Consider the following 27,509-nt stretch of genomic DNA (forward strand, 5'->3'; position numbering starts at 1 on the left):
GCAATAAATCAGGCAGGTGCTAATTTTGGGCGAAAGCGATGACGATGAGACATAATAAGTCATGTCCATTTATTCAAGTTGACGGGCGTGCGAGCTCATTAAGAGGTGGGACACACACACACACACACATACATACACGCACACGCAGCAACAGGGCGACGGAAGGCCTGAAAATTAATCTTTCGGAAAGTGGAGGTGCGGGTGGGTGGATTGCTATCGTCGCGTGGCCGTGATGCTACAACGCTCAATGGCAGCGAGGACATTATAGGCGTCTCTCAGCCTTTCTCGTTCAGAGAAACGAGGGAACGCTGCTCGCGATGATATCGATCTCTCGCTCTTTCTCTCGCGGCACGGGGCGCGTGACGTCACGCATCCTGCTTATCCTTGACCCGAGCACCACCACTCGCACTGCTCAGTCCTTTGGGGCGCCTCTCCCCCGAAAACTCCCTCGCCCTCACTCCTCACTATGACGACCATGGGAGAACGAGTGACTCGTTATTGTTAATACTAACAGCGCGCCTCCGTCGTTCTCCTTTCAGCCACGAGCCATCAGCCAATTGATGATCAAAGAGAGACCGAGAAAAAAAGCGAGAGAGAGAGAGAGAGAGAGAGAGAGAGAGAAGGAGGCGGAAGTACCAAAGAGAACGATAAAAATAGCGCGTCAGTCGTGCTCTTTGCTTGTCTTCGATACATAGCTAGTGACAGAAGGATATCTATTTGATATGCAATCCTCGATACTCATCGATTGTGCAACGAGTAACTAATCCCTATTCCCACACTTCGACGTACGTGTCAGATGTAAGTCTGTCTCTTTCGTCCCAACAAGCCTCCATTGAATAATTACGCACTTCCCCTAACGCTGCGCGCTAACCGAAGTTAAACGTTTTATTTCTCTGACCTTCGAGTTATATTCCACGCTTTTCGTATTTCCATTAGGCCTCAAGTTACAAATGTATGATAGCTATTGAATGAAAGACTACGCCTTTATGCTTCTTTAAATGCTGTATTGAAACAATATGTGCAACAAACGTTATTCCATTTTAAATACAGCGAAATTGTATTGATTTGAAATGAACCGACAGATAGAATCAAGTTATGAAATGTTCCTGACGTGGGAATTCATTTTCACGTCGCTCTCGAATTTAAATGTTTCATCGTGTCAGCAAGTTTTCTGCTAATTCACCCAAACAAATAGTTTCTTATGAATAATAACCTATTTCATCAAGCTTAGTCTTTTATCAAACTGTTTTTAACTCAGATACTGAGGTTACACCGAGATTTTCAAGTATAAAAAGTGTCATTATGTGCAAATATATATTGCCAATTGAAATTGCAAATTCGGCAGAGCCTTATCAAGTCAGTAGCAATTATTTTAATTCCTAATACTTTCTAAATAAGCATAATAAATTATACGATATAATAAAAATAATGTAATCTTTCATATAGTTTTTGTGAAAAGTCATATAATTATAAACATACAATTTTGCGAACTAGCTATTCAAGAATATTATTTGAATTTATTGTTGGTCTACAATCGTTCAATTATTGCAATTACAACTTGCAATATGTATCTGATAAATAGCATCTTAATTATGACTGCATGACTCGTGGGCGATCCATTGGCGTTTGCACCTTGTAGGAGATGTTAAAGTTGTATCAGCCTAAGGTCGCTTCTTCAAATTCGAAAATATTTGGGAAAATTTATAATAAATTGATCAATTTTGATAAGCGTTTCCCTCAACAGTTAGTATATTTCACTTTCTTTTTTCCATCTATTAAAGAAATGACATTTTTAAAGTGTGAAAGTTTGAAAAGTTGAAATCTATTGTTATTAGAAGTTGATTTACAGCACATAGATCTTGATTTGAAAAAAATATTGGTATAATATTTAAGAAAGACGTCGAAAAAGTAAAAATGAAGACCAGTCTATAATAAATTTGCCATTGGCAGCAGTAATGAACGAAAAGCGAAATTAATAAAAAGAACTGCTCGACGCATTCAGGATATTGCAGTTGAGCTCTATGAAAATGCCGCGATCAATGGAGCTTTAGCATATACATATAAGTCGAAAAACGTGCGCGAGCAAAATTTCCTTTCGACATAGGCCTTTGCGGCGCGGGTGCGCTCAATAAGCGAACGCGGCGGCGGAAAGCTGGGTATATCGCGTGACAGGACCGATTAAAATCCACTGCCGTGGAAACGTCAGATGCTTATCCAAGCGGATGATACCGGGCGCTTTAGCTAGCTGCCGTGGCGGATTTCAACTGATTGCATAATTTTTCAAGCCGCACGCCGCCGCCAATATCGTCCAGCTAAATCAGCCTGGCAAGATACTTCCATTTTCACTTTGTGCCTGCGTGTGCGCGCGCGTCGTGCGAAAGTACGGTACACGCTCGCGACCTTAGTTATGCGATTTTGTTCATTCTATAGCCGCTGCCACGCGACCTGTACCCAGAGACAGTCCTTCGCTTTAACTATCGCGTTTGTCATCTCAATTAAGCTGGCAGTTTAACGGGTCGGACTGTTTAAATTGATTTTTATCGACGTTGCTTTGTTACAGTTAAGCCATTGTGGTCTGTCGAAATTTACGACTACACCAAATGCAATTTATTACAGGGCATGATGTAACGTTTTTTCCAAGAACGTCTAGCGATTGATCAGCGATAGCGCTGTTTTTCAACTTTATTTGCAAAGGCAAATCATATTGAGAACCTGAATTTCATTGTCGTTTCGATAAAAATATCTAACTAATTTGAGCAGGAATATTTCCTTTCCTAAATGTTCAGGTTGAAAGCTAAGCTAAAATTCTTTCAAAGTCCCTTAATTTCCTTTACTCGTTGTTGAATGTTTTTCGCATTTACAAAAACTATTACTTCGCCTTGGGCGAAACACTGAAAGCCTTTTTCCAACTGTTGCGATGGATTACCGCTTCGCTAAAGACAAATTACACACGCATACACACGCACACACGCACATATTTTGAAAAAATTCTTGCCGGGGGAAGTTTTTGCTTGCGAAACAGAAACATGTGCATATCCAATCTTCTGCGCTCCATGATGCTTGCACTTGCAAGAGAGAGAGGGAGATGGAGAGAGGGCGGTTATGTATAGTCGCAAGTTCATTAACCGTTACAGTTGAACTGAGCCGCGCACCATTTTCACGGGGTTGACTAATCGAATGAGGAACAGATGGAAAGGAGAAAGCACGATTCGCAGGCGAAATCGCGTCAGGAACGGAGCTACGCGACGAAGCTACTGAATGTTTCGCAAAAGCATCGGACGAACGCGGAGAATGGTTTAGTCATCGTCCTCCCTCTCTCGCTTCTCTTAGCCCCATCACAAGTCGCAGATGGAGAAAGGGGCAATCGCGAATCGATCTTCCCGTGCTGGCGCTGCTGTTTACGCACTCGCTCCGATGCCGAGAGGCAAGAGGGAAGTTTCGCGCTCGACGTTAACGACTGCCGGCGGCGACGACGGCGGCGACGGCGGCGGCAGCGGTAGCAGCAGCAGTAGCGCTCCGCTCTTGCATTATGTAGGAAAAATAAATGACGGGGCTTTTATGGCGCCGAGACGACTGGCGCTTCGTTCTCCTCGTCCTTTTTAGCTCGCGAAGCGCACGCGTCTCCTTATCCCTTATCACAGCTATTTCTCGGCTTATCTCTCCCCTTAGCGCTTCCGCAGAGGCTGTGTCGTCTGAGCCTGCTGTTGAAAGCTCTCTTTGCATGATTACTACTCGCCAGTCCATCCGTTTCTCTCTCTCTCTCTCTCTCTCTCTCTCTCTCTCTCTCTCTCTCTCTCTTTTCCAATGCCATTCATTTTTCTTTGAAAATATCGAGTTCGCACCCGCCTATTGCACGTTCTAAATCTGCTCACGAAACTTTTGGTAGAGCTCGCTTTGCCACTGTAAGCATGCGAGAACCAATTGACTGAACGCTCGATATGTATTGGGACGTTAAACTTTTCAAAAATAGAACGAGTAAACAAGTCGCGTCTTTGCTCCACAAAATCGATGAAACAGACGGTACAATGCTCCAATAGCCCATCTAGTTAGCAACGTTTCTGTTCTTTTGGTCTATCTATCCTTGTTTATTTGTTTTTCTTTTTTTTGCACCGGAACGTCGGTCTTGCGACCCGCCTAGTTACGTCTCAGCTGATTTCACAATGCTCTTCTTGTTCAATTTGTGGGCATGAAAACACCACTTTTTTACCTGCTCGCGCTTTTCACTTCGAAATGGAGCATCTCGTTCCTTTATTATTATCGCGGAAATGCCTTGCAACCATGATTTGACGTATTGTATAGAATTAAAATACGACTGCCAACTTTCTCGGAGAAAAAGATCGATCACGCTAAACACTTTTTTGATGATTATGTAAGTTAATCAAAGTTAAAGCATCTTTAGTTCAAGAAAATAGTGTCGTAGATTCAATGCCTGTGAAACCTTGCCGGCATTCCTGAAAAAAATTGATCGAGTTATACAAAAGGCTTGTATCTCCGTTTCCAAGAGACCTGATGCACAATTTGAATGCTACACGGCCAGGTAGAGAGAAGTTCCACGAAGAGATTTCAAAAAGAAAAAGAATATCTGCAAGAAGTAGCTTGTTATGGTAGACTATGTCAGCAAAGCAGCAGATATATTCTAGATCACAATCAAGGCAGCCCAGTCTGACTCTGTTATAAGGTGGTTCTGTGCCACCGCAGCCCCCTTTACTTTTGAAGAAAAGGACCGCGAGGCAAAGCCGCGCTTGCATAAAGTGAAACAGAGAGATAAAGAGAGAGGGAGAGAGCAGTTTCGATCGTGCTCTGTTGCCTATTAGGCGACCCGATACCCCGGTGGCCTATTGTGCCATCGCGAGCTTTTGTGCTTGCGGCAGCAGCTCGCGTCTGCACGTCCGACTGACGAGGAACTGCATGCGCATGAGCTACGCCTCACCAAGAGCTTACACTGAAGATTAGCCCTCGCGTCCCTCGCTAGTTTTTCATCCATCGCTCGCCCATCCTTTGCTCTCACTACTTTTTATCTTGTCCCTCCTTAATTACTGTCCTGATTCTTTGCGAATGTTTCGATTAGATTTCGAATGATTAATGGTCACATTCCCTTCCTGATCTTGATTGATCTAAATTTGAATCTGTAATATTATAGTTTACAGAATAATAGCGAGATGCTCAAGCTGAGATTCCAATATTTAATCAACTAGGATATTCGTGCGGAATGCCGGGCTAATCCAAATATGTTAATTAAAGCAGAGTCATGCGTACCGCAGTCTATTAGGTATAGTCCGCGAACGCGCGCGATTGAATCTCGGCACTTGCTGTAATACCACTATTAAACGGCATACCATCGACTCATAACTTCGCGTTTGGAGTGTTTGTGCAGTTTCGTGGCTTTGATTCGATGGAGGTTGTCAATTTCGAGCTATGAATAGCTAGTTTTGTATGTGGACAAACTTTGCAACGGGTGGCAAATATTTGCGCCCGAAGTGATGATTTGCAATCGAGAATTTAGTCTTGAAAAAAGCAAAAGGTGAAGATAAAAGGTAGACAGCGACTTACTTTGAGAGCCTCCTCGTGGGTGACCGCCCGAAAGGGCGTACCGTTCACTTCCAGGATGGTGTCGCCTGGCCGCAGTCCAGCACGCTCGGCAACCGAGCCTTCCTCCACTCGCGAAATGTAGACTCCCACCCCTGAGAACAGCACGTTTCAGCGTTAAAAAGCCGCGCGAGCTTTTACTTCCACTAGCTTGCCTTCTCCTCACTTCTTGGCTCTTTTTTTTCAGAAAGAAGCCTTTCTTCAGCTTCTCTTCTTTTCTGTACTTTTAGCTTTTCTCTGTTCTGTTTGCTATAAACGTGCGTTATCGCGTCCTTCTCGTTCCATCCCTTGTAACTCACGCCACTCTGCTTTGGTGACACTTGATTTTTTCAGGTGAAAATGTCCCCGTACTAACGTGATTTATCAATGGACGCTATTTTTTTAGCCTGCGCATCCGCGTAGTGTACGATTACGTCGCTTTGGAATTTATCACTTGATACCGCGACACTCAATGCTGCACTTGTTTTGTTTCCGAAGTTTTTACGAAATTTTCGTTTGAAATTATACCATTTACACGCATAGAACTGAACAATAGCGAATTAAATTTATTCGAAAAAACTCAAATAAATTTGTTATTTTTTCGCTCCTGTACTTTCTATGGTAAATTTCGTACATTTGTTTTTGACTTTGTGATATCGAAGACGGATGTATTTCACAAGAGATGGAAGGAGATAACAACAGAAGAAAAAGCACATCAAAGTGGAAAAAAATTTATACGCCGATGCATTATGACAACCCGGTGAAGAGGCAAAAGTCAAATGCTGAGTGAGGCTTCCTTTTTATAACGTGAAGCATGCAGTACGTATTTTTTTATTTATTTAAGTCACAAATTTACATTCATCTATATTTATAGAAATTTCGTTTTCAAATTTAATTTAATGAACAAGTATTTACAGTTATTTCGATAAGAATTGCGCAACATTTGAAATATTGTAAATGAACTAAGATTGACCTAGTGATTTCTAAGTTGAAATGAATAATAAGGGAGATTAAAAGCACTATAGTGTAGAAACTAATAAAAGTATAAGAGAATAACTAGACGAGAAAAATAAAACAGAACTCGATGGAGATTGATAATTGCTATTTGGAAATTGAAAATCAACAAATCCATCATATCTCTTCTAATTGCAACGAAAGCGTAATTATGCAGCGGCTTAACTGTATCTTCTCGCAGGAAAACTGATAGCATGCAATTCACACATGGTCGCACAAGCAGCATCGAAAAAATGTCAAAACTGTTGAGGGGCGTTATTCAAACGCGCAGATAGAAATGTAATGATCGTTAATTGACCGAGGCAAAATAATGCATCCCCGGGCATTTGATTATGCGATGAGATTCGAGTGCTGCCAATTAAGGCACGTCATATCTAGCATTTAATTAAGTCGCACTCGATGGGTCGAATCGATCGTCGCGCCACGGCTTTGTACGCTGCAGATTACAGCCTAAGCCCCGGCCAACGAAGAACAGACTCTCACAGAAACAATAATGTCGAATTGCTGAAACTGGAATAAATTATTCGTTAGGGTGGCGAGCGAGAGTCGTAAATTTGAATTAGAGTCGCGTGAAAAAAAATCTATGAGGCCGCGCGAATTTTCATCGGCAGTGGGTATAGCGCTCGCGAGACAGAGTGAGAGAGGAGGGCTGCAGTGTTGTAAGGCGGCACGCGAACGTATCGGGCGTACTCCTGACATAATCTGGAAATAGTGCGGCGCAGATAGGGGCAGTGGTCTCGCGGCGCCGCGGTTAAATCGACGTACGAAGCAGCGCCAGCAGTAGCGAGCCCACTCCGTAATTCAATGCTTCTTTCGCGAGAGTTTGCTCGCGCGATAGCGCCTGCCACAGATATATATATATACATATGCCTCCTTCCGCTCGACTCTCGCCTTCTTACGTATGCACGCGTATATACAGCGCCGCCTTCAGTCCCGACTTCACGTGTGCTTGTGCGCGCCGTGTGATTTAGTATAGTGACTAGCCGGAGACACTTTCATGCGACACCCATAGCTGATGATATGCACAATCTAACTAGGCTTGATTTTTTCATAAAATAATCAACGATAACATTGCAAAGCTTGCGCGCTCTTCAACGTCACTCCTTCGTTCACGCCATGTCAAATTGCGGAAAACGCCCAGGTGTACAAAGCGGCCTTGTAATGCATCGTTTCTTTATTTTATTTTGTGCCTTTTTTTACTTAAAACATTCATTATCGTAATTTCCTTTGAGACTGTAATAAATTACCTGACTGCGCATCTGGTTCAGCCAAACAAACAAGAAATACATAGCAGTCAAACTTGTTCTAATGTACTCATCGTTAGATAATAATATTGATTATTTCCGTTCGTTTTAGCAACGATTCAACGACCTGACAGGCACAGCGATTATATCGACCAATCGAAGCCAGATTTCGGCATAGTTATCTCGTAGAACTGTTGCTAGTACGAGGATCGCCAATTCATAGATTGATGTGATTTGTCAAAAGCAACGATATATGTATATGAAGCACTCAATGAAAAGTTGGATGCGACAATGGAGAATTTGACGGATGTTGATTGGTATTTTGAATGAAAAGTTTTGATGAAAAGTGTAGAGCGCGTTGATTAGTCGAGCATGTCGACGCCAAGGAACGATCTTTCGGACATGCGACAACCGTTGACGTGTGTCTGCTAAGTAAGAAAAGAGAGCGGTCCGTATCCGAAAGACCCTTGGAGTCCGAGAGAATGGAATATCGATGGCAATGCGCAGAAAGCATGTGGGTGAGAAAGTGACTGATAGCAGCTGCAGGAGCCCGGACAAGTTGAAGGGCTTACCAGCGTCTTTGCCGCCCTTGACGCAAATGCCAAAGCCGTGATGGGAGTCGGGTGGGTCTCTGGTCATGGTGATCGTCCTGACCGTGAGCTCTTGCAAGCTGAGGGACTGCGGCGCCGGGGACGCTTGCACGCTCGACGAGGTCGGCTGCGAACTCGAGCTGTTGCGCAAGGCCGCCACCGAAGCCGGACTCGATGCGGGCGTGCGCCTCTCGTTTTGTCGACGCTCCGTCAGGCCATTGCCGAATAGCCTGCCAAGCGTAATAACCGACTGCAATTGCCTTTCAATCCTACAGCTGCTCCTTTCGTTTGGCTATGCGGGTTTCGAACTGAATAGCGATGAGCGCGCGCATAAGGCCGAGCTACCGGCCGAGCTACCGGCCGAGCTACCGGCCGAGCCGGATTGCCGGCAGCGTTCGACGCTCGTTACTTGGAATACGCAGGCATCGCTAGGGCTCGAGCTCGTCGTCGGCGCTCCCGATTGAGCGAGCGCAGATAGGCGCTGATCGCGGCACGCACCTGAGAACCTGCTCGGGCGAGATGGCGCCGCTGCCAGCGGTGTGCGAGGAGGTGTGTCCCCGGTGCCTGTAGGGGGTGGCGTGCGAGGACGAGTAGTGGTGGGGCGCGCTGGGCGGCCTCTCGATGATGGTGTAGCTGGTGCCGGGCGGACTGTAGTAGCCGCGGTGCTGGCTGGACGAGTGATAGTGGCGCGAGCTCGCCGGCTCGAAGTCCTCCGCCTCGTAGCAGCTGCTCGAGCCGCTGCGCAGGAAATGCGAGCTGCCGCTCATGCCGCCGCTACGCAGGAAGCTGTGCGAGGAGGAGCCGCCACCGCCGCCGCTGCCGCCGCCGCCGCCGCCGCCACCGCCACCGCCGCCACCCCCGATGCCCCACTGCAGCTCCTGTAGCTCCGAGCCGTAGTCCTCCGTGGAGCTCGCCATGCTGCCTTTACCTCGAGCTCGCCACCTGCAATTTCCCAAACCTCAACCTCTGTCTCGCAAGTCTTACACTTTCCGACGACGTCGTTTCACGGCCTATAACACTTTTCGTTGGAAACAAAAACGTGACGATGCTTTCCTGCTGCTGCCGATAGCAGAGCTCTATCGACGAAAATGAAATTGAACGCGGTAGAACGGCCATGGAAAATCAAAAACATGGTTGCTAGCAGCCATGAAAATCAAAATAGATGTTAATAAAGGTTTAAATGACGGGTCCGCGAGTATAAAGATGAGTATCAGGCGTTAGAGGCGGAAGCTATCTGCATGTATAATTATAAATATTGAGCTCGAGCTTCATTAGAATCCATCCATCATCGAGGGAATAGGCAGAGTAGAAAGTATAGGCGTATTGGGAGAGAGGAGCCGTCCATGCGTGAAGCCCGCGATTGGCAGAGCGCGAGATACGACAGAGGGAGATAAGATAAGGGATCGAAGATCAGCCAACAGTATAAGGTTGATTGATACATGAAAAAGACAATTAGAGGCAAGAATAGTCGCCCCCGCTGCGGGCAATCGTTGTGTTGTCGCAAGCCCGCTACGGCTTCCCGCGAGCAGGGGTTTCCTGCTGCTGCCTTCGCTATACTATATGCTTAGCCGAGAGCACGCTTGCAGCATGCGGCGACTACTACCACTACCAGTGCACGAGCGGTCACTGATCTGCTTTCACGCTCGATCGCGCTTCCCAGTCAGATATCTAGCCGGTGAGTCTTAGTGTCTCGTGTCCAATGCCCCCGAGAGCACCAACCTCTGCCCCCGTACGCACGCACGCACGCACGTACGCGCGTGCATTCCCTGCTTTGACTTTACTTGGCATACGAGATTGTAACCGATACCGAGCGCGCCACGGAACTTTCGCCTACTTCGCCAACTTTCGCGCCTATAAACATGTCCTTCCTCGCGCTACTTAGGTGACAATGCTGATCTTATCTGGTTTATTATTTGTCCGGCAGATCGATACACGCGAATTTCAATGCGGGAAGAATTCTTATCGTGTTGCGCCACTTTCATTTGTTATTAATGCGATTCATGCGATTGTTTTGTTTCAGTGAATTTCTAGTCTCACAGGCAAATAAAGTTTTCCTTTAGTTACTGAATGCGAGGATATTGATTACTGCGTGTCTTTACACAAAAAATATATCAAATATGCATTATGCCTTGTCTAGACGTAGATTTTCAGTGAGGTTCGTTTTAACTTTCAATTTCAAATACATTTTTTCTGCGTTTTTTCATACTAAGCACGTTTTGTTTATACTCATCAATCAAATACAACCAGACTTTGATAGTTAAAGTTAGACTATTGTAAGGTTTAGGTGTAGACAAGAAATTAAAAGTAAAACTTTGTTGAAAGCAAAGGCGTCAGGTTCCAATTAAAAATATACGAAGGTCAGAATAACATTGTTTCGACTGATATGGTTCAGATTCATCAATTCAAATAGCATGCTAATATTTTCATCAATATTCTATTATGTATTCATAATATTGAACAGTAACTAAGTGTTGACGTGTTGAAGATAAACTATAGGCAAACACTAAAATATTAATATCATAAGTGATAAGATGATAAAAATTCTGTTGAAATTAAAAATTAAAATGACGTTATGAATTCCGTGATGACACTTGAATAAAAGCCAGAAAAGATTAAGAGATAGAAGAGGGAAAAAGAGAAGAGATAGGCCGCGCGAGTTGAATAAAAAACGCATTTTATAACATACAGTCGAGTATTATATCGCAGTAGCAGTAGACAACGACGAAGTGACTTTGTATGCAGTGTATGAAAACGCAAAACGAGTCTGCGAGAACGTCTAGATTACTTTTGAGAAAACAAGGTCGGCCCACTTGTGCGTCCGGCTGATGTGCTGCAGCACCTGCACCGCCTCTATATCCTCGACCCACGCGAGCGCCCAGCACGAGTGCGTTTGTCCGCCCACCCGACTGTGCACGGCTTAAATCATTCGGCCACTCACGTCGCTCGAACAATCGTTCGAGGGCACACGGATTTTTTCTTTTTTTTGCACCTGTTACGTTTTAAAGAAGAGAAGAGAAGAGAGAGAGAGAGAGAGAGGAGACGGTGGGGGGGGGGGGGGGGGGGGAAGCAGCCAGACAAAGCCGCGGCAACGCGGCTACTTTGCCGATTAGCAAGCTCTTTCGCTTGGTTTCCTCGACATCGCGGACCTACCTGCCACGACGACTACTCAGACGCGGAAATGAAGCCTTCAAAGGAAAGCTTTCTTGCAAGACGTCGAGGTGCTTTTAACTTTTTCAAATGGCTGCTTAATAGACGCAAGGGGCCTTACTCTTGCAAATGCAATGGAGCCTGCTCTTTTACCTTTCTCGCTCTCGTATCTCGAAACTACGGAGCGAACGTTGACTTTCCTATATTTAGCGTTTATATTGCTTGACGCTTTGCCCTCAAATGCAAAAACAAAGTTGTCACGACAATAATAGCAGCCTTGCTCCACCATCGGTTCTGACGAATAACATCCTGAGCTCGTATGTCGGCCCGCGAGCGAAATTTTAATTTTTGAAATGAGTAAAGGCTAAGCATCGTCAAACGCGTTACAGCTCTGATGTCAGCGAAAATATACGTTAGTGCTTTCCCGAAAGTTTTCGATTCAAAATCCGCAAGCTGTTTCTTTCGAATATTTTATGCTCAACGGAAACAAAATCGTGTAAATAACTAATAAGTAATAATAATAGGTGATTTATTTATTTTCTTCGATCGCAATGATAATAAATAAAAGTGTGTTTTTTTAAGAAAACGAGAATATTTGAAATTAATAGTAATTGAAAGAAACGACAGGAATGAGTTTGAGGGATAGTTTGTGAAAACTAATTGTGAAATTCGGTAAAAGAAGAGTGACGTCTGTCTGTAATCAGTGAAATTCATTCGTGGCAGAGTACGTGATCAGAAATAGAAAGAGAAAAGAGATCGAGCAGCAGCAGCGAGGAAGCAAGGAAGGGATAAGAGAAGACAGGGTGGTGCCAGGAGTGATTTTAGATGCTGGTGCGCGTCGGCCGCCAAGGAGAAAAGAAGATAGCGCGTGGAGATAGAAGGCCGACGCGATAATTGAACAATTTTCTGGGCTATACCCTGTGACACGCCAGTAGGGGTAGTCTTTGGAATGGCGCCACTCTCGCACTATACTGCTACGACGCCACGTGCTCGAATTCCAAAGGCGTCGCCCCACGCTCGCGCACGCGTTTCCGTGTGCGCGCGCTACATATCCCACAGACTCACTTGATTCACTTTCCCTTGGCACCGAGATATGACCTTTGACCCGCTCTATACGACAGAAAGAGAGAGAGAAAGAGAGCATCTTATTGGTATGCTACGCTTAGCAACCCAAATTCGTTTCGAAAGCCAAGTACCCAATGCACCGGTGAGATTGAAATAGACTTCTTTTCCTATCTACTACTTTCCCCGAATCAACTTCTGAATCATTCAATTTTCTCTTCTACGATATTGCCGAATGAAAAAAGCATGGGATTCCCAATGAAATTGACTCGCGAGATATCGTAAATTGGATTCGACATAACATGCACAATGGCCAAAATCAGCTTGGTACGCAGTGAGTAGACGATGAACATTCGGAAGACAAGCCGCAGTGTTTCGCACGGCCTGTTGCTTTCTAAGCAATCAATTTTTTGGAGCATTTCGAAAGACGCCGTTCCATGCTAACGCGTGTAAGCGCGATAAATTTCTATTACATTTGCAATTCATGGGGGAGCCGCACGCTGAGTCCAAATTACTAAAACGAACCTACTGCCCGTCCGCTCTCTACGCTCGACTCTGCACTGGGCTCGCATCGCCGTGAACTCGGCGCGCGTGCGCGCGGCTCAATTTTCCACGCAGCTGCGCGCGAGCTTCGGCTTTCCGCGTCTGTGCTAAACATATTTATATTCCGGTTGCGCCGCCACCACCGCCGCCACCGCGAACGCCCTTAGCCTTAATACTTGTCCGGAGAAGCCTTTCCCAAACTGCCTCATTTCCGGAATCTTCTTAGCTCGCTGCCACCTCTTATCGCCGTGTCTCGGAGCATTTCATACCAAATTGTTTTATTTATGAGCTCTTTGAATGCTTATCGCTGATGTTCTCGCTGTCCACTCGTCTTCCGAGATTCGCCATTCGAGTCTGTTCCATTATTCTCCACAAATCTTTTGCATGATTTGCGCAATTTTTTATCCAGCACTTGTCAAATATATCTATTCCATTCATTCGAGACAATAAACAATTAAGCTGCCTTTCTTACGAATTGAATTGTGCAGTACTCGTGCCTACTGCGTTGAATGGCGGTCATTTTGCGAGCGTGCTTGCAACTTGACCAACGATGAAATATTTGTACTACTAGAGAGTAGTTTTAATACAAAATGTCTATGTAAAAGTCTCCCTCGCCTAAACCAGTGCCTCTGTGTATTTACTTTCCAAATTTATATCTTACTCCCACCTAGTCGGTCGTATTTTTCTTTATTTCTATCGTACTCTCGTACACTACTCATCCATCATTTATCACGAAAATCGACAAGATATTCCTATTTCGTCTAGATCTTTCTTCTTCGAATACGTTTATAATACATTCCAGATGATCAATAACAAAAGTCATTCTTATCGACGACTTTGGCAGGAATGCCATTAAAAGAATGTAATTTCATATGTTGGTGAAATCATAAACATAACTAATTAAAGAAGATTTTTTTGTACCTTCCTTGTCGAATATGTATACCTATTTGTCAAAGAGACAGAAAACAGATCAAGATAGAAAATCGCGTATTAACGAGCGCTAAGACAAAAGTTCCATCAACATTTACTCACCGTGAAAATTTCTAAGAATAACCCTTAATAAGGGCCGCAAGCTCGAAGACCCGGAAAGCGCGTAACGTATTATCGAGATAGTAGAAGTGAGGGGTAGTGTCAAAGAAAGCAGCTCAAGACTGCTGCGAACGAAGTGCCCCTTCGCATGGTTGACCCAACCTTGACACTGAGCGAGACGCCAACGAACAATCGAAGGGAAAAAGAGAGGTGACAACGACGCAGTATTTTGTGCGCATCGCCACGCATCAAGAGAAGACGAGAGATAAAAGGAAAACACACACGCGTCAAAGCTCGAGAGAGAAAGAGAGAGAGAGAGAGAGAAGGGAAGAAAGACGAAGTAGTTAGGGAGATAAAAAGAAAGATATTTATAAGAATAATGGCGAATACAGTAATGTCTATCGAATCGTGTCTCGGCTTTCTCCTTTCTGAGAGGCTTTTCCGCTTAAGCTTTATATTCTCACGCTTGATTACATGGATTTTCTCTTTTTCCATCGGACTTATTCACTACGTTCGCGTTCGAGTACTTTATTGATTGCCAACAGGTGATTGAGATGTGTTGTTTCACTTAAACAAGTGCACTTTGTCCGCATTTATATTGAAAATATTCATATTAATACTTGATATTAGTGAGGTCAGTGAACTGGTGGCAAAACTTACGTCTATTACGTAATTCTTTGGTTACTTGTAAACTTGTAACAAGTTGCCTTTCGTTCTTGTTGCAAGTTTCTTACCATTTTGTTTAACGCCAACTGGGCTTAGATGAACTTTGCAAGACGATAAATAATCACTGCATAGTTTCAACCCGAACGCTTACAATGTCAATTGAACGCTGCAAATTTAATATGCAAATATTTCAGCGCACGTAGGAATACAACTCGAGTGAGACATTGAGGATATAAAGTTATAAAACGCACTTGCAGTGCTAGAATTCATATTTGCACATTCACGATCGAAGCCGTACAATACGCGTGCACATAGGTGTGAAATCGACGATGAAGGGAGTGCAGAGAACGTAAGGGTTGCGTGCGCGCCCACGTGACGAGGAAATCTTGAGGAATTAAAAAAAATGAAAGCTGGGTTGAAAATACAAGGAGAAAGTAAGGTAGTGTTGCAGAGAGGTACAATGCGTGAGAGAGAAAGAGAAAATGAAAAGAGATTGAAAGACGAGGAAGGTGGAGGGATACGTTTACAATGGGTATATATAGTCGAGGGAGATGGGAGAGGAGAGACGCAGTCGGGGCGCGCGTGAACGAGCCAAGGTAGGAGCGATCGATATAGTCGAAAAGTAGGCAACTTTCGTCAGTTCTAAGCTATATCCGTTGCCGAATACTACTGCTGGCCTTGACTGGGCTCTCTTTTCAACTTGATTTCGACGTCTGAAAAAACGCCTAACTTTCAATTGATTTCTGTCTACCGTCATTGATGTGCTCATAAGTATCCATTTGTTGTAGCAAGAATGATAAAACTCGAAGTGCTGTACGAAGCATCATAGGATAATAATAGTGGAAAGTTTGATTTAGATTACAATAAATTTTCTTACTTATAGACGTATATGTACATATGTATATCGCGAAATGCGCACTTCCTGTTTACTCTTGTTTCAAACGGGAGCTACATACATCGTGGCAAAAAGAACTTTTGACGCGATAAAATGTCTTTCACGGACACTCGCGCATTTGAAAAGCACTAGAGACTCGAGCGAGTGAAATTACTTTACAACAACATGTTACTTAATCTTTTTACACAATCTTTTCATGATTTGATGCGTCTTAATGCAGCGCGATTTCATCGTATATAACGAAAAACTAAATAACAACTATGCGATATAACATCACGAGCGCAATATTGAAGATGTACATGCGTACCCAAGCAGCTAGGATCTGTTCGCAAATAATCGTGTGTATGCATGTATATTTTGTAAGTCACACCGGCTAATTGGACATGATTGGGTTATGCTAACAGTGTCCTATGCTTGGGCCGTCAATGTCATGGTTTGACGAAACAGATTATTGAGATTACGGTTAATGTATGATTTTGCATTGTCAATAAGACCACATTGCTCAGCAGCTGCACAGGCATTTTTAGTCTGTCACGCTAGATTGGTCTATTAATAGAGGCCAAGTGAATTCAAGTTATTGTAATATTCTCGACTAGCAAATTATCATTCCAGTCTGCGTAACGAAGTAAACTTTGATGGATGAAGCAGAACGCGAGCAATCGGAATACTAGGACTGTTTTCGCAAGCCATTAAAAAAATCGTACGATTGTTAAAGTCGGTGTAATTCGCTTAGGCCAGCGGCGCAGCGTACACGCTGAGAATCGAGTTAGACCGATTGCCGAGGCGACGAGCAAAAGCGGCGGGCTCGACGTAATATAGGTCTGCTGCATTTTCGTGCTCGCAGCTGGCGCGAGTTCTAACGTCAGTCGGCATTATCGACAGCTCGACAACAAGCATTCTGTCTGCGTAACGCTCTAATGCCGTTACGTGAATTTCTGTGCACGCGATCGGCCGCGAAATCGGTCGGACTTCCCTTTTTCGAACGAAAATCCGCAGTGAGCTCCATTGTTAGCGATGTTCATTTTGCAAGTCCGCACTCTTTCCGGTCTTATAATATCCTGATACCTTCGATAGATGTTTAGTGACATGGAAACCGCCCGTTATCCTCGCTTGCTTTGTTGTAATATTAGTCGAGATTTAGCTGATTAATATCGACCAATCAAGCAATATGCGGGCTCAAAATACATAAAACTGTCATCTACACGATTAATATTCAATTTAGGAGTAAACGTGACATAAAAAACTCGTGTGAATTGACGTCTAGAGATTGCAAAGAACTGTAAGTTATGGATTGAATCTTGTTGACCGCTTGCCCAATGTTGTGTATCAAATTATTGATTTGAGACGCGAGGGCGAATACAAAACTGCACTCGGACGGAAAGGGTCGTGGTGTTTTACAGGAGAGTACACACGGGCCAATAGTTAGACTTTGAAGATCGGCACGGACCGTGAAAGCGCAGTCAATTCATTCATTCGCCGATCAGCCTGAGAGCCAATAAAATTGGCCGCAGATCATTGACGCCGATTAGAGAGGGCTCTCGATGTAATTGGAAAGAGCTCGGTCGAGTGGCGGTGTATCAGTATAGTTTGCTTTGTTCCATTAGCAGTGGAGGAGCGCCAGTATCGGCGGCAGCACTGAGGCTCGTCGGTATCGAGGGGGAGGACGGCAGCGGCGCTGCGCACTGCTTCGATTGCTATTATGCGAGGATTGATTGCCGGCTTAAATAATCATAGAAATCGAAAAGGTCGCGCGCGAGCGACGCGCCGTCGTGCGGCTATATGCACTGGCTTCGGCTGCTCAGCTGCTTCGCATCCAGTGGCTAGTAGCAGCAGCCTCGTCCCTGATAAAATATATAGCTCGGATCGGCACTGAGCGAGCACGGCGTGCTCTGCCTGACACGATTCTGACCTGTTCTACTTATTTGCGCAAAAACAGTCGGCGTGCTTACGGAGAGAGCGCCAAGTGCTATTGCAGCCACAGCCGGCTTGCATTGCAACTAATGCTTCTCAACGGCTCTACATCTTGCTCTACACCAATTTCCAGGCTCTTAATTATGGATTCCTCGATTTTTTCAGGCTTTCGCAAGCACGATCATAAAGATGCGTTTCCTTTCAACTTTATCCTCTTTCAATTTTAGGTAAATCTCATACGACTCTGGCTTTATTTCACTTTGATATACATCAACAAAAACAAAGCTTTACTTCGAAACGTTATAAAGTGTGTCTACATTGTATAGTTGTACTTTGCAACTGCGAAGTCAGTTGCTTTTGCCTAAGCTGATTATACAGAAGTGTGTCACATCAGATCAATCTGCGTGACGGCTACTTGAGCTTTACTCTTTCTGTTTCCCCTTCTTTCAGCTTGATAGCTGTACAAATGAGTGTCCAATATGCACAGCAAATCGAATGTTCTGCTATTATTTACGTGATCTAGAATCAAGCAGCTTACTTACTTTTTTTCTGTTCATCAATTGCCTCTTTACTTTTTTTTTATTCTTTTTTTCTGCTTTGTTTAAATTCCTTACGAAAATATTTCGTTTATTTTTCTAACGTAGAATATAATATCGTTCGAAGTAATAGCCATGACAAGTTTGCTATTCTGTAAAGAACTTAAGCGCGCCTTTCTGTTTGATTTTCCAGCAAAAAAAGGAGCGGGAAAGAGAGAAAGAGAGAGTACGCGCAAAAAAAACGAAGCTATAAATAGAAAGCTATGGCAATAGGATTGAGTGCGTTTAAAGCGAAACAATTGATTTTTCCAGTCAAGATAGGAAACGAATACATCCGAGCGGGAAGTAACCAAATATATAGGCTCGCTGCCTTGCGGATACTAAAAACGCAAACTCGAAAGCAGCGCGGGGCAGCAAACAAATATGTAGGCGAGGCACAAGAGAGAGGAAGAGAGAAGCGAGGTCGCCGCGCGAGGATGAATATTGACGACAACGGGGGCACAAGTGTACGGGATCCTCTTCATATTGGGGAAACTGCCGCTGCTGTCGAGGGCGAGAGCATTTCTGCGGCAGGCAGCGTGATACAGGAAATTAATCTTATCGAATTAGCAGGGAGTGACCGTACGTTCTCACGGGCCAGCGCGTGCGACGAGACGAAGGTTGTACATCAATCGAGCAGCCATACCGACTATAAATACGCGAAAGAGACGTCCTATCGAACTCTCGGATCCCAAACGACAACAACATTGCCGATAGTCACGAAAGCTCCGCGTAATCGTGTTTATGAGTGTTGCCCCCCAGCGTCAGCGTGACATCGATATACGCCTATACACTTACGGGTACATGTAGATGTTCCTTCGGTCGCCTCTGCCTCGTCTTCTGCTTCTATCCGGGTGCACGCGATGTATGCACGCTGCTAAACGAGTTACCCGCAAGGAGCCCCCGGAAGCCCACTGCCGTATACGTCATCGTTTATTACGGCTCATGGGTTTTTCTTCGAACCCCCGTTCAACTACTACCTTCCACGCGTTTTAACGTTCTTTTCCTTTCCTTATAGTTACTTGATCGACTGCCAACAATACTCCTTTCAACGTGCAACGTACCTTTGTACTTTACGATCAACATGCTTCTCCATTTGTTCAAATATTACTACGATCTCGCTTTATTGACATTGACTGCGTCGATTATAAGTCTACACACGAGTTCGAACGGCTTGTCGGATTATTTCATTAAAGTGTCATTCGATATCTAAGAATCAGTAACACGGTTGCTTTCTAAAAAAAAGAATTTCCAAACATAAGTTCAATGTAATAATTCTGCAGGTAGGATTTTATATTTCTATTAAAACTACCAAAGCTTGAAATCTTTTCGATTGTTAATGTAATTGTTCTCGTATGCAGCCACAGCACCCGATGTTTGATCAACGATACAAAGTTGTGGGCACACTCAAAAATGTTTTTTAAAGTAATTGAAAAACAAGAGCTACCAATAATTACAATTTACCATGAACCTAAGGAAATATATATTTGTAAGGGTTTTTACTATACGACTTTACTAAATAAGTTGTACAGCAATAACATAATTGTTTTCCTTGAAAATTTTGAGGAAATGACGCGTTGGTTTTACGGTTAACGTCGTTACAATAATAAGATATTACTGTTAAGTCGCTATTACGAAACACCATTACGTTTTTTTAAAAAACGTCATTTTCGAAAAGCTTGCTATTTTCATAAGTAACGAAATAAGTAACGATAACATAAGTCCGGACTTTTTCAATACTGCTATAAAAAGCGTAAGTCATATAAATCCATTCATTTTTTTACTCTATAAAAAATTGATAGCCTGCCGAGTGAAATCATTTTATTCGTGATCTGATTGGCTGAAAGGCAGTCACGTAGGTTACTACATGTGGCAGTATGACGTGTATGTAAGTGTATTGGACTTAGTGTATATAATATTATTAGCACAGTAGCTGACATGTTCAGTAAATTTGTGCTAATAAATATCTACAATCGTTTTACATCGATTTTATCATTATTCATTAATTAAGTGAATAAAAAATAAGTATGATACTTCGTATGCATTAAAAAAAAGAATAACGTCTACATTTATTCAATGGTCTAACCTTAAAATAATATGATGAAATGCTCTTAAATTAGATTTGCTTTCTTGAAACATATAAATTTATGAAATATCTTTGTTATAAGATTTAACCTCGAATAAATATTTAGCAAAAACAAAAACTTTTTTCACATTATAAACTTATAAATGTGAATATAACCTCAAAATTTTCACGGATGAATAGGTAAAAGATGACAATTATATTGTTGAAAGTGAAAATGTAAAAATAGGAAATATTTGTTAACGTAACATGAAAATATCCTAATACAAAAAGTTTTACATCATTGATAAATATGTCAAAAAATAAAGAAAACTAAATTGTCAGGTAAAGTTAGCGGTATGATTTATTGAAAGAGAAGGAGAAACGAACTTGGTACACTGCCCATTACCTGTAGCTTAACTACACCTAAAGATCTATAACTTTATTAGGTCTGAAATTATAACTAAATCTGTGAATATCAACGTGATTAAATTTTCATTCGTCAAGTAATATCGACGGATGTTAAGCGTGTCAAAACATATAACTGTCTTATGTACGCGGTGTATATTCTAATAGTTTTGATTTGGTTTAAACATGCAATTCAATATTTAATACAAACGAGAAATGGGCGCGCAAAGTGCACTTGACGACACCAATTATATTGAAAATCGAGATAGTCTTTAAATACATTTAAACGTCATCTATTTTCAAATGTTCAGCAACAATATATAGTTTTGAGTAGTGAATATCCTTGAAAGATGAAAAGATTTATTTCGCATCCGTCAGAGTACATTGTTCGAGAGTCATTTTGAATAGATTGAAAAGAATCTTTATTCAAACTGTGTGCATAACTCATGCAAAATATACTTGAATAACATGCTACTTAAAAGTCAATCTTGTGCAAAGTCGTAAGAAGCAAGAACAATATAAACTTTGACAACAAAAATGTTTTTTTCCTAGTACTAACATTGCGAATGAAGAGGTTTTTCAAGCGAGTAATTTTCCAGTCCAGTGGAGAATGAATAACTCGAGTGGAGTTTTTTTTTTTTTTTTTTAAATCAGATAAGTGACTGCAGCGGCACTCTAGCGTGCGCACTTGCTGCACATTTTAGACTACTCAAAGAGATGAAAAATTTTTGCGCGCAGCGTTAGTAATGAAGCAATCGTAGGCTCGTTGATGTAGCACGTTACATTAATAAAAAAGTGAGAGAAAATGCGTGAGCAATCGAGCGTGGAGAGAGGAAGAGGTGTACAAATAAACTTTTAGCTACGCGAGAGAGAGAAAGAGAGAAGCATGAGAATCGATATGCGCAAGAGGGAAAGCAAAGAGAAAACACGAAAGTCGGGCAAACAAAGTAAAATTTTAAAGAATTCGATCAAGCCGCCGTGGCGCGAATATACAGTTTACACGTGGATGCTCGTGCGGCGATGGCAGCGCAGACGAAACTCACCGACAGGAATTCCAGTACCGTGTAATTCGCTCGAGCTCTGGCTCTGTCGGCATTCCGCACCCGCCAACTCTCTCTTTCTCTCGTTCGCGTGGACGTAACGTTCGCGTGCTCTTGCTTAGTTTTTCTAGCATATAGTTTTTCCATCATTTACTCGTCACGTATTTTTTCCCTTTCGTTTGCCCCTTGTCGCCGCGTCTTTTTACTCCGTGTATTACTTTTGCCTTCTTTTACTTTTTTACGTATGCGCCACTTGCATGCTTATTATTCTCAGACGTCTCTAGCATTTGAAGAATGAACTTTTGTTCCCCGTATAGCCAGTGATTACTTTTGAATGCAGGTTTCGCCTCCGTCTTCAATGTTATAATGCACGAGATCAAAATACTTGGTTGTGCAAGTCAATCTTTACGTGACTTATTTTTTAAATATATTTTTATTACGAATTTACGATATTTAAGTTTGTATACTTTTGAAAACATTAAGTAATTCTTGTTGTGAAAAAAGTACTATAATGAAAAAGCAATATAACTTTTTAAACAAATTACCGACCAGAAGTGAATTCTTATTATTTTCCTTTAACGTACTTTATCACCAAAAAATCCATGAAAATGAATGATCTTTTATCGATTGCACCTATTAATTATTCTTTGTCATCCAACTTTTTTTTTTTTTCGAAAACGGTAACAAGAAAAAAACCAACTAATTTTTCATAATTATGCTTAATAATGCTGTATTTTATGTTACGTTGTGTGGATCCTCAAAATAAGTCTACAATGAATCAGGCTACGAAAATTTTTACAGAGCGACCAAGTTTTGTAGCATGCATGTGTATATATATATATATTTAGAGTATATCGTGGTGCTCTAATCAATTGTTTACCAGTCAAGTCATCAGTATATTTTTTAGCATAGCAGAGCTGCAAGAGCAGCGAGGAGGGCGACACTTGTTCAGTGTCATACCTGATGTATTTTATCATGTTCAGTTGCTTCATCTCATATACATTTGGTATTCAATAAAATTTATGTAGTGCTTTCAAAGACAACTGTAAAAACTTCGATATAAATAATACTTGAACATCCTCACACGAAATTTGGTTTTCAAATGTCCATAATGACTCAGATTTTAATCATTATTAATCGTGTGTTTACGTGTTTGCTACTATAAAGCTTGTATGATTGTACAAATTGAAACAGGAAAGCTATAAAACCTGACATTACAGTTTTTATGCATGAAGCCGTAATTACAATAGTTTGATCATGATGTAATCATAAGTTTATTTTTAAACTACTATATTACTAACTTTCATATATACGTATACTCACACACACACACACACACACACACACACACACACACACACACACACACACACACACACACACACACACACACACACACACACACACACACACACACACACACACACACACACACACACACACACACACACACACACATATTTGATACGAAGCAGACTATTAAATATGTTCATCGTCTCTCAAATAAAAATGAAACTTTACTATAATTATAATTTTAACATCTTACAATTTAAACTTGTATTTTAGCTGTTACATCACTTTTCTAAGTCTACCATAATGTTTCTTGTATACGTCGAGTTTCTTCGATTCTTCGTGCATGTATGCGTAATTTCTCTTGTTGGCAGTGCATCACGGAAGGTCTCGCGAAATAGGATATCGACTCATAAAAGAGATTGTATGTAAGTGCAATAGTATAAAATGAAACTTACTAAAAATTACACTAAGTTGGATTGAAGAAGACTTGAAGTAGTTAGGTGACTCGAAAGCTGTTGTGCAGAATAAAATTTGTTAAACGTCTCTTGAAAATTATTTAAAGGCTTTTTAGTATTTCGAATATTTTGCTGTTTTATACCGATAAATCTTAATTAAGCTATTAATCTATTTTTTTATTGTTAAATTTATTGTCAAGATGTATATACAGTATCGAAGTAGAAGACTCCGCGTATAGTCAGGCGTGTTCATCAAAAATTAAAAACAAGGAAACACCTATATATTACTATTTCCCTTCTTCCTTGCTTCTCTTTATTTTCGTTAAAAAATTGAAAATCTTGGCAATTTCCGACTATCTTTTGATCTTGAAGTCGCTGTCTCTCTAATTCGCTTTGCACCTACGTGATAAGGGTAAACAACAAAATACCGAAGGTCATTGATACTCGAGTTGTTTGAAAAAGGTCACGCGATTTTATTAAGATACGCCGAACGCGAAATTTTTCTTTGTTCAGCATGCATGACACGTTTCTTTTACCTAGATACTTGGCGATTTGTATTTCACTATGTAACATTGAAAACTGATTTACTTTTTTTTGCATCGATACATATTCTATACATATATAAAGTGTATATTCAAGGAAAATGTAAGTTTATGTACATAATATTTTTGTTTGATTTATAAGAAACAAGTTGGTAAACATTTTTTTATCCGTTTTTTTATTTACGAGATGAAAAATGTCTTACTATTTTTATGTATTATTCAAATAAATACAGAAAAATAGTACATAAGTTTTCAATTTTGAAGCGGCTTAAAGAAATAAAAATCGCCAAATTTCTAGGTAAAAAATATATCATACACGCTAAACAACGAAAAATCTGTCTTTTGGCGTATCTTAATAAAATCTTTTTCAAACAACTTGAATAGCAATGACCTTCGGTATTTTATACTTTATCCTAATCGCGTAGGTGCGGAGAATATCGGTGAGACATCGACTTCAAGATCAAAAGATAGCCGGAAATTGCTGGAATCTTCAATTTTTTAACGAAGATAAATAAAAGGAAGTAAGAAGAAGGGAAAGAAGCGGGGCGCAAGAGAAACGATCCGGCATATTGGATGAGCACGTACACTATCCGGCTGGCCGCCTACGTGACGAGCAGGTGAAAATAGATGTGGGTGGTGGCACACGCCACTTGACTTTGGACGCGCAAGCGGCCGACTGTAAAACCCTGGCCCTACCCCCCAGCGCTTTCTAGTTTTCTGATTAAGCTACTTTATGACACGACTCGAGCATATTAACTTTTCAAATTTGCTGCTCGCATTTGCTTATGACCATCTACTACGCAACTGTAAAATTTTTTTTATTATTACACGTTTCTGAATTTCTATGAAACATTATGCTCGTGTACCCGCATGTTCCTTTTTACTTCGCTTGGATCCTGTTTCATTAGATTATCTGGTTCAAAAATACATCTTTTACATCCACACATCGATATGTTGGAAGCTCCGTCGGCATAGATCAATTTATCGATCAAACAGTAAATTATTAACCAACGCGTGAATTTTTTTTATACTGCCGGGGCAACAGAGTCTTTACTGACGCCTCGTTCAAGCCGAGACAATGAAGCATGTCGAAAAGAATGCACAACCAGTTAGTACGAGAAAAGCCAATGGTCTTCGGAGTTATCAAGTGGTCGCTCAAGAGCCCTTCAATTTATTGAGGCCTTACCAGTTCTAAAATAAAGCCTTAAAACAGCACCATTTGCTGTTGCGATTTTATTTTTTCGTCAAAGAGACAAAAGACCAATACCTACATCGCATCAACATTCGAACTTGTATTGTTTCGAATGAAAATATAAAGTGTTTAATTATCCCGCATTTTTCAGCTGATTGCGTCGCATTCAAACAGCTTATTTGCACGCGAAGCTGCACCAGTAATCACAAATATTTCTTTCTCAATAATTAATAATCAGTCATAATAATATTGACTCATCGAGAAATAAACAGCGCAGCGAAAATTCCGTCTGGTTAAAAATTTGGAGAAGGAAATTGGCGAGCTCGGTAGATCTGCAGGTCGGAGGGAATATATATATATATAAACAATAGAGGCAGGGTGTGGGATTGTTGGGAAGAGGCGTGCACGAGGGAGAGCCAGGCAGATAGGAATCGCGAAGAGCGGTTGTTGTGTGTTCAGACTCGGTATTCCTGCAGGGCTCCTTCACTGTACCCTCCCATTAATTCAAGAGGCAATACATGCCCACACAATGTTTGCGTTTTTGAGGTTATGAGAGGTACTCTCTTTCTCTTTCCCTCTCTCTACCATTGTTTTGCCCTTTCGTTTTCGCATTACCGTTATCTATATTTCTTTTCCAGCCGCGCTCGGCATGCCTCATTAACAGGAGGAAGTGCCGAGGACGATCAAAGTATCCGTCCGGCTAGCAGTAGTACGACTCGAGCAATGGGCAGGCATGGTGCAGCCCAGAGCATTCGAACATGAATTTGAATAATTGCGTGTGCATGTGTGTGCAGGTTGCGGGGTGGTTTGCGGCTGCTCTGACGCGTTTACAATAGCACGCGGGCGCGCCGCCGTACGACAGCAGTCCGTTACTTTGAGGGGGCGAGAGAGCCGATGAGCGCGCGTAAGTGCAGGCAACGGCTGATCGTCGTGCAGAGGCAAACGCGCGTGCAGCAATGCGCGCCGGAGAGCGCTGCGGGGAGCCGCGTGCGTTATTTTCGGGCGCTCGCAAGCTGCGTAGCTACTCGATGTATTCGATCTATAAGGCGTGCGCGTGTAAAGTCGCATTTTGCTCGGGTAAAAATAGCCATCGGGAGCCTCCTTGCGCGCGTGCAGCATCGTAAGAATGATTGCTATTGATCTGCGGCGCTGCATAAATAATGAAAAAGCGGGCATAGTAGCGCGCGTTGCTCGTTCGGCGCTCAAAAAAGGAGGCTACGCCGAGTCGCTCGGCGCGGACAAAGAGCCCATCGACGATCGCGCGGCGACGCGCCAACGTACGAAGCCCAAAGCCGAGCACTCACCGCAGTCAAGGTAGCTCGGGCGCCGCTCTCGTTCATCACGCACGTCCGGCGGCGGAGCGTTCTGGCTGCGCGCTGTCCTCGCACACGAGGCTCGTGCAGCAGCAGCAGCAGCAGGAGGAGCGGGGCACTGGGCTCGCCGCGACCAGGCACTCGACGGAGGCGGAGCGGGGCAGGCTGCGCCCGGCGCTGCTGGGCTGGGCCCAGCCTCAGGCGGGGGCGCTGGGCTGCTCGCTGGCCGGAGCGCCGAGAGGCGCAGCAGGCCGCGCTCGGCCCGACATGAGCTTGCGCCAGTGGCTTTGGAGGTTAGACGCGGACGGGAAGCAGCAGCGGCGGCGGTGGCGGCGGCAGCATTGGCCCGCCAGTCGGTCAGTCGGTCGTCGTCTCAGCCGCGCGGCCGGAGCAGCGGGCGCCGCGGGGAGGGGCGCATCTCGCCTCTGCGACTGCTGCTAGTGCTGCTGTACCTATGAGGCGCCCAGGTCGGAGCCACGCGTGCGCGCACTCGCTCGCTGCCTCGGGTTGCGCTCCGCGACGGCTGCTGCTGCCGTTGCTGCTACCGCTGCAGCTACTGGAGTCGCGCGAGCAGCTGGCGGGGCTGCGAGGGCGCGAGGGGCCACGGCGCAGTCCAGCGCCACCCCTCGGCGCACGCCCCAAGCCGCCCGAGGGCTGCGCGAGCCGAGTCACGGATCGGCCGTCGCCGCCGCCGCCGCGCCGAGGGCCCAAAGTGCGCCCCGCGGGCGCCGCTCCTCGGCACTCGCTCCTGGCCTCGCATCGACTAATTGCTCGGCGATTCTTCGTGCCTTATCTGTCCTGCTTTGTCACCTCCACGCCGACGGCTCTATTGTCTGCAAGGCCTTCTTCTCGCGGATGCGGCTGCATTGCCGACGACGTCTTTTGCTCAGCTTATTTCGATTTAAGGGAGCCGGCTGCTCTTAAACAGTTACAATTATAAGTTTTCTTTGCTGTGCTATAATA

The 27,509-nt window shown here is 43.2% G+C and overlaps 1 protein-coding gene across 7 annotated transcripts in view; it reads right to left on the reverse strand.

Annotated features, from left to right (window-relative positions):
• The window catches only part of LOC131665269 (whirlin-like), a 59,207-nt gene extending 32,109 nt beyond the window's left edge, over window positions 1-27,098 (reverse strand). For 6 of the 7 annotated variants that reach the window (XM_058937055.1, XM_058937053.1, XM_058937054.1 and 3 more), the window contains exons 1-5: window positions 26,538-27,098; window positions 8,912-9,355; window positions 8,396-8,643; window positions 7,827-7,838; window positions 5,551-5,681 (exon numbers count right to left, since the gene is read on the reverse strand). In XM_058937055.1, the coding sequence (XP_058793038.1) occupies window positions 5,551-5,681; window positions 7,827-7,838; window positions 8,396-8,643; window positions 8,912-9,330 (810 nt within the window). In that variant the 5' untranslated portion in view covers window positions 9,331-9,355; window positions 26,538-27,098. The remainder of the gene's footprint in view (window positions 1-5,550; window positions 5,682-7,826; window positions 7,839-8,395; window positions 8,644-8,911; window positions 9,356-26,537) is intronic. The other variant, XM_058937050.1, reaches the window with a different exon arrangement.
• Between the last annotated feature and the right edge of the window lie 411 nt (window positions 27,099-27,509).

This window comes from Phymastichus coffea, unplaced genomic scaffold, assembly GCF_024137745.1.
Source record: "Phymastichus coffea isolate CEN01 unplaced genomic scaffold, Cenicafe_Pcof_1.1 PCOF00048, whole genome shotgun sequence".
NCBI lineage: Eukaryota > Metazoa > Arthropoda > Insecta > Hymenoptera > Eulophidae > Phymastichus > Phymastichus coffea.